General features: G+C 37.4%; 2 protein-coding genes across 2 annotated transcripts; one reads left to right on the plus strand and one right to left on the minus strand.

The window, feature by feature from the left end:
* The first annotated feature begins 1,213 nt into the window (after positions 1–1,213).
* Positions 1,214–2,293, plus strand: LOC144555975 (uncharacterized). Its single transcript, XM_078304438.1, has one exon. It carries the CDS (start codon positions 1,395–1,397, stop codon positions 2,067–2,069), a length of 675 nt encoding a protein of 224 aa, XP_078160564.1. The 5' UTR covers positions 1,214–1,394; the 3' UTR covers positions 2,070–2,293.
* Positions 2,294–3,940: 1,647 nt separating this feature from the next.
* Positions 3,941–6,834, minus strand: LOC144556137 (uncharacterized). The gene is made up of 4 exons (XM_078304628.1): positions 6,678–6,834; positions 5,456–5,910; positions 4,517–4,938; positions 3,941–4,424 (listed from the first exon to the last, which is right to left on the minus strand). Exons 2-4 carry the CDS (start codon positions 5,804–5,806, stop codon positions 4,325–4,327), a joined length of 873 nt encoding a protein of 290 aa, XP_078160754.1. The 5' UTR covers positions 5,807–5,910; positions 6,678–6,834; the 3' UTR covers positions 3,941–4,324.
* Positions 6,835–7,811: the final 977 nt, after the last annotated feature.

The raw sequence follows: 7,811 nt of genomic DNA on the forward strand, positions 1-7,811 counted from the left end.
AGGCTACGTGGCGCAACCTCCTCCGTGTAACATGCCACTAGCCAATGCATTAGGTCATAGAGGCCGAGACCCAGACCCAGCACAATACAAGCCCATAGGCCCACTAGAGCTTTTCCATCTCTGACCGTCCACGTGTCTCCATCCCGCTCAAATTACTGCCGACCCTCATCCCTCTTATGATCTTTCTGAGGTAGTCGTGGTGTAGTCAAATATGTAGCCAACTTGCAATTATAAATTATATGAAAATTTGATGCAGTAGGAATTGGAACTAGTGGAGCTGTGGAGGGCTACATTATATGAAAATTTTCTGAATAAAGAAAATAAAAATGATTTTATATGAATACATTTTTTACATGAATTGCTACACGGAAATTAACACATCGTTCCAGAGTGAAATCTGTTGTCCAAATTCTTAGCCTCCACTCATGGTTTTCTTTTCTTTTTTTTTTTCTTTTTTTTTTCATTCCCCACTCTGAATTCCACTCCTGCAAATTAATTTTGATAATAATAATATAATATAATATAATATGTGACAAAATAGGGTTTTGAAGCTCAATTTATGCTCCTATATGTTTGTAAACGTTTATATTATCCTACAAAGCATGAGTATTAGGCATACTCTCAGTTCAAGAGTACGTATTTGATGCTATTTCGAAATTACTCTAATTGAAATTACTTTAATACATAAGAAATGGATTGGAGACGGAACTTGAAAATTTTAATAGTGGACGCTGAAATTTAAACTCAAGTCTTCATGCTTACAAAATAGAGATTGGACGACTGAATTATAAATAAATATTTAATGAATTATATTGATGGATTGGACTTTATAAAAATAAAAAGAAAATTAAATTTAATTAAATTTTAATATATATAATTAAAATTTTAAAATAATAGCTAGGTAGCTAACTTTTAGGTCCGTCCCAAATTGGCAACGAAACTTTTTTTTTGCACTGGAGCAGTTTTTCCAGCAATTGTGATCAATCTGATTTTAATAATTAATTAACTGAAACAGAAAGAATGGCCGAATTTTTGAAGACCCATTTATATATTTTGTTGCGGAAATATTTGAGTTGCTTATTAATTAAAGTATAATTATTTTGAAGGACATATTAGTGAAACTAGTTTTTCTTGAGGGACAATTCAGTAAATTGCCATGCACCAAATGAAGCGATCATAAGATATTTGTGATTCTGAGATATGGCTTATGTGAAGCACAAACACCTAGCTCTGTTTCCGCTAGCTTGGACCTCCCTCCAATCTCCCTCCATTGCACAGCACACGTACAGCGCCACTGCCTCATCAGTCATCACCTCCTTCCAAAGAAGCAAATGTGAGTAAAAGTAAAACCATCAGAAAGTACAACACATACAGGTCCTTCTAGAAGCTTCTAGATGCAGGAGCTCCACTCCCTCGCAGGCCTAGCCGGCGCCTTCAGGCGGCCTAGAGGCTACCCTATTGCATTAGCACCTCAGGCACCTGTCAAGTGCCCCCGGTGTGAGTCGACAAACACTAAATTCTGCTACTACAACAACTATAACCTATCTCAGCCGCGCCACTTCTGTAAGTCATGCCGCCGCTACTGGACTCGTGGCGGCTTGCTACGCAACGTACCCGTAGGTGGCGGTACCCGCAAAACCAAATCCAAGTCCAAATCCAAATCCAAATCCAAACCATCTGCAAAATCACCGCCGACTCATGATGCCTCCTCAACATCATCTTCAGTTGAGCATAATCCTAACCCTGGCCTGGACTCCAATCCTGCACTGCTCATCAACCCGACTGCACCTCTTACTTCGACCGAAGAGATTTTATCAGAGACGGATGCGAGCCAGATTCCCATGCCGGACCCTACTGTTGGATTCGGCTTCTTGGATCCAGGGCAGCAGATGGTGGTAGCTGATAATTTGCCGTCTATACACGGAAATTTGTGCAATGAAGACGGGCTTAACCTTAATGGATCCGGGTTGTTGTTTGATGTAACTGGACCCGTCGATCCAACCGTACAACAATACTGGAACAACTGCGGCTGGGGCGATGCCGATCCATCATCCTTATATCTACCTTGATATAGTTAATACCTTCTTAATTTACAGTTAATTGAGTATTTTCTTCTTTAATTTTCTTTTCTTTTTGTTTGTTAACGTTATATATATATGTATGACTGACTCCTGTGTATTAATCACCTGCTTTTGGTTCTGTTCCCAAATATTTACATGGGAAAGGATTAAGAAACAAGAAAAATGAGATGGTTTGGGTGTATCAATCTCAATTTAATCTAAGTTTTCAATATATATGCCATTTTATTTTGTTGATGGATCATTAAATACATTGCTAAGCAGTGATTAATCTCGGAAGGGATACAGAATTATGGTACAAGTGTTTGGTGGATGCCGTACCGTCCCATGAGCAGTAGGTAACTGTTATTTATTTGGATATATATATATATATATATATTTTACTGTACTGACTGTTCCGGAGAACGGTTGGTGTAGAAAATAAATTGCCAAAGCACGCCTGGTCAGTTTGTTTGTTTGAACAATATTGTTTTGGTTTTCTGACAACATTCTGTTGGGCTGGTATGGATTTTGTTGGTACCAGAAGAGTATCTTCTTTTCTGAACCACCATTTTTTTTTTTTTTTATTCTTGAAATTAATACTAATTTTATGCATTGTACATTTGTACTACTCTTTTTTTTTAGCTATTTTTTTAGCTACCATTAAAAAAAAAACAATATACAGGCTACAAAGTTATATCTTTTTTTTTTTTTTTTTTTTTCCAAATTTTCATTTTTATCCGGTATGCAGATATTATCTGTGCATTCGACAGAAGTAGTGGCATGCAGGTATTATCTGCACTGCACAATCATTTTGGTAAAATTTGGTACAGTTTGGAGGTCCTGGTGCGCATATATATAATACATTTGTGCCACCTCAAGGGTGTGCAAACAATAGTTTCTAAAGATAATTTCTAAAGATTTTTACGGCAAAGATCTTTGTCAGGTAGATCTCATTTGACCTGGATTGATTTTTGACAATCTCCGCACACTAGCAGCCACCGCTATGGCGCTATTCTGTCAGAAGCCGTTCGATTGCGATTGATTTGGCCATAGTGGAAAACTCTTGTCAGGCTTCACTCAGTCATTCAGATCCGATCTGATTTACACCATGTGATTGAGATCAGATCGTTCCTGGTAGCTTTGGTTTTTTTTTTTTTTTTTTATATCCAGTAAAAATATTTAAATTTACTAAAGAACTCGTTACTTCTCCTTGATTGGGTGATTGGGTCTTTCAAAAACAATATAATTTTTCTGATAGTCAAGCATAATTATTTTCCAAAGAATGCTAAATATAATATATGTAATGAATCATCTGTTTTTGCTAACAACATAATATTCCAGTTCTTGCCAATCGGAATAAATTCGTTTTTCCTTTGAAGAGGATTTTAGTCTTACTGGATTGAACATCTGAGCATTAGCTTAGATTGGATAATAATTTGCAGTTTTCGGCCCCTTCACAAATTAGGAGAAGCAAAAGTTAGATAAAAGATCATACAAATAGGGCCCCTTCACAGATTATACTGCCCCCCTGCGCTAGTCCGAATCCTAAAGCAGTGAGATTTAATCTCAAACCGTAAAGTGAGGCCCATCCACTACGGGATTGGAGAGGAGTTGAATCCTAATTTGCCTGTGCACACGTCTTATTTGTGTTTGTGTGCGCACACGCATGTCTCAAGCTCTACAAGTACAACTTCAACAGTTCAACTGTTGAATTTAATCACAGAAGCTTAATTAACCTGAAGTTTGTAATTCCCAAAATCCTAAGCGGGTTTGTTACCAGGTTCCCAAATAGTCATTTTAAGTTCGTATCAAAATTGATGCAATCTGCAGCTAAAATCAGCAATCCGAGCCAATTTAATTAAGGATCATAAAAGCTCATAGAAAAAGAAAAAAAAGAAGAAGACATATTTGATCCACATTCACGTTCCTTTTGATACACAAACATTGGAAACTGACGGAGCTTAAGCTACTGGGTTTAATCTCTTTTTGAGTGTCTGAATTCATCTGTTTGTGTTTCCCATAAATAAACAAATAAATAAACTATGAATTTACAAAATGATAATCACAACAGAAGTCACCAAAAAAGTTGCTAAGGCTCTTACTTACATGGCACAATTCAAGGTCTCAATTTAAACAACCTTATAATCCTAGCCTGCCATTAATTAGACAGATGAGAGCAAAACTTTTTTTTTCTGCACTGGGGCAGGGGCAGTGTTGGGGGTTTATCGGGAAGGGGGGAGTTTGTTGAGAAGTGATAGTTAACGTCAGTTGCAGCAGAAGAGTGCCGAACAACTTCTGCATTTAGAACGCCTCTTACCAGTATTTTCCATTTTCACAGGGCTGCTGGTCCATTCCCTAGGTAGCCTGTGCCCCAAAAATAAAATTGAATTTAATACAGATCCTGTTAATTTGTTAGGCAGCAAGAGAAAAAAAACTGAATCGAGAGTAAAACTTACACAGGAAATGCAAAGGAGCGGTTACTGGTGCTTGTACTATCAGAGAGGTTCGAAATGCAGTCAGAATTTGGTATTGGGGAAGTAGGTGTAGATGGTATAGAGGCAGCAGTTGGGCCAGAAAGGCGTGAACTGTTTGTAGGTGAAACCACTTCGTTCTGTCCTTTTTCCTTGCTAGGGCTCACGGGCTTTCCTCCTGTGCTCGTATCGGTACCAAAACCAATATCTGTATCAGCACCAACCTCACCAGGGTTTTTGCTTTCGCTGTTGCTGTCATTATCAGCTGATTTTATTTCCTTTGGGAAAGTATTGGGGGTGTTGGATGGCTTGTCAATAGCATTGTCAACTGTGGCTAAATCGGTTTGATTGGCTGTTGTAGTTTCATTTGTTAGAGTTGTTTCGGTGGGAATTTGGACAGCTGAATCCTAAAATTTGCATAACTATTAAGTTGTTACTAAAATGGCAAAAATGGGGGCGGTTCCAAGCACTATATAGCTCACAAAGTACATACCAGTACAAAACTGAAAGGAACTAGGTATGCTGGCTATTATACCTAATCTTGTTCAGAACCAATCAAAATAAAACCGCAATATACCAGTACAGAACAAAAACATTATGTGCAACTGCTGCTTTGGAATAGTGACTGATACAGGGACAAGCCGGTTTACTGCAAAGAAGCATTCCCAGCCTGGGACAATGGCATTAACAATAAATAAACCACAACATGGCATACTCAAACTCACAAAACTCCAGCCAAAAATCTCAATTTAGCTCAGCAAGCCATTCAGCCTAAATTTCAGAAATTACATGAGAGTGAAAGACTCCACTTGTACTTGTATAGATTGTACAGGTACCCCTACTTTTGCAATAACCCCCAACATTTCAGGCAATACCAGTACCAAATCCTAGAGAAACAGTATGAACATGACACAAAGCACATACCTCGTTCATCGATTTCTGAGGAATCCCAACAGAATCACTATCAACTCCCAATTTCTTTATTTTGATGGGCCCGCTTACATCCTTCTCGGATGCAATGGGCCCAGTAAGATTTTTCAGCGCAGGCTCCCTAGCAAGCTCCATGGCTAGCACACCACCCACAACAGAATGGTCAAAGTTCAGGGACATATTCCTTTCCATTAGAGGCTGTGTGCTCTCATCTACGCAGATATCTTTCACTGCCTTAGTGAACGCCTTCTCTGACGAGACCTCCTCTTTTACAATGATGCCGCCTTTGTTCGAGTAGATCGAGAATTGCTGCTGGGATCCTCGGATAGAGCGGTCTTTCTCCATTGGAGGGTTTTATACACACACGCCTGGATGGCTGAGATTTGTTAGAATTATGCCCTGATCATCACATTTGGGAAAGAAATAATTGCTCAGATTGTGGTATCGACCTATAAATGACAGCAAAAAAATAATGGATGAATTCCATTTAATAGTTGCCTAAAAAGAACGAAAAGGTTGATTTTTCTTGTGAAACAGACACACTTAAGATTATGAGCATATCACATTTTTCTGAACAACACAAAATATCTAGATAGCCCATGAATCATGACAAAATATCAGTTTTATTTAAAAGTACAAAAATATTAATGACTAAAATAAAATCTGCATAACAGATGATAGGAGATCAATCTTTTCACAGGGGATCAATAACTAACTAAAAGAAAAGAATCAACATTACCCATGATAACATGGTCATATGAATGAATTATAATTTCCTCTGGGTTTCGGTAAAAAGCAAGAACCACAAGAATCTACATCGCCCGCTTTAGGAAGATCAATTTAGTTAATGCAATTTGTCTTTCTTCAAAAAGAAAATTGAACCAATATAGTAGAATGTAGCCTAACTTGGGAAAAGGTAACTTCAATTATAGCCAAAAAATTCTGGTTATGTTGTTGGTATGGTCTTGAATATTTGAGAGGCCAGATAGAATTCACAATAGCATCACAATTACAGAAGTAGCTCGATCTCTCTACTTGTTTAAAACAACCAAATATCTAATTCCTTAGTTAAAGTTTCATAAAATTGACATGTGATCAAAGTCGTACCAAGTCTTTTTAGGCTTAACAAGGTCAGTGACAGGGATAAATCCCCTTCAATAAAAACAAAAGAAAACAAAAACCAAATCATCTAGAAAAAAGAGGGAATATAGGATACCTGGGATCCACTAATAGAGAAGGAAGCGCAGAGAGAGAGAGAGAGAGAGAGAGAGAGAGAGAGAAAGGAGAAAACAGGAGAGAGAAACTATTTGGGGTTTGGAATAAAGTAATTAGAGAAGAGGTATGTCATGTGTCTGTTGCTTTCATTCGCAAGCAAAGTCAAACAAAAGGCGATGTAATTCGTCAGGATAAAACCACAGAGAAATGAGTAAAAGAGAATATTTTCTCCGTGAGACGGTGAGACTGAGAACTGAGAAGAGAGCCGAGCCGAGCCAGGAGCTCGTGAGTTATTCTTTCTCTGTAACGATAATTACAAGATTTATCTGTAGCGGGTGACTTCACCAAATTAAATATGAAAATACGTTTTTTATACAATACTTTTCAGAATATTTTTAATTCAATATGTATATTAGTTGTATAGATGTGGCAATTTCATAAATTTCTGAGTTTTGGAGTGGCAAAAAACTAATTTTAAGTTTTGAGGTGGCAAATTCATAATTTCAATGTTTTGGAGTGGCATAAAACTAATTTTCCCAATTAATTAAGATACTATATTCGCTACACGAATATTACATAAAATGATTGTACAGAAGATGAGAAATTCTTGCCGGCCGTTTCACACGCGACAGCACACTACAACGAATTCACATCACCTGACACCTGAGATATCTCAAACTTTGACTGTTTTCTGGAAAATCGCAACCGTTCATATACGTTCTGCACGAATCGCAAAACATAAATAATACCCCACTATCCCGAATAGACATCGTACACGTCGGTCACGCAAAAATTGAGATATCTCGGAGGATCACACTACAACACTATTGTATGGGCATGAGCGGAACTATAAAATTTTAGAATAATTATATGAATCCCTCCACTTTCATCTCTCATTATCTCCCATCTTTTAAATTCTTCATACACGTTTTTAAAGATTTTTTTTTTTCAATGTCGTTCACATTTCTCACAATCTATGAGGAATTTTGCGAATCTAAAACCACGAACGTATTCTACGCAATTTTATATTTCAAATGAGATCCATAATGACATACTTTCGGGCTCATCGTCACACAAGTATTTATACCTATACTTGTAAGCATTTATCTTCCCCAATCGTATTTAACATCCATAA

This window comes from Carex rostrata, chromosome 6, assembly GCF_964058835.1.
Source record: "Carex rostrata chromosome 6, lpCarRost1.2, whole genome shotgun sequence".
Taxonomy (NCBI): domain Eukaryota; kingdom Viridiplantae; phylum Streptophyta; class Magnoliopsida; order Poales; family Cyperaceae; genus Carex; species Carex rostrata.

What these genes read in the sequence shown, in the direction of transcription:
- LOC144555975 (XM_078304438.1), top strand. Translation starts at nt 1,395, where the DNA reads ATGCAGGAGCTCCACTCCCTCGCAGGCCTAGCCGGCGCCTTCAGGCGG.
- LOC144556137 (XM_078304628.1), bottom strand. Translation starts at nt 5,806, where the DNA reads ATGGAGAAAGACCGCTCTATCCGAGGATCCCAGCAGCAATTCTCGATC. An exon ending in CTCAGAAATCGATGAACGAG is followed by an intron (nt 4,939 to 5,455) that starts GTATGTGCTTTG and finishes TGCAAATTTTAG; the next exon opens with GATTCAGCTGTCCAAATTCC. An exon ending in CGCTCCTTTGCATTTCCTGT is followed by an intron (nt 4,425 to 4,516) that starts GTAAGTTTTACT and finishes TTTGGGGCACAG; the next exon opens with GCTACCTAGGGAATGGACCA.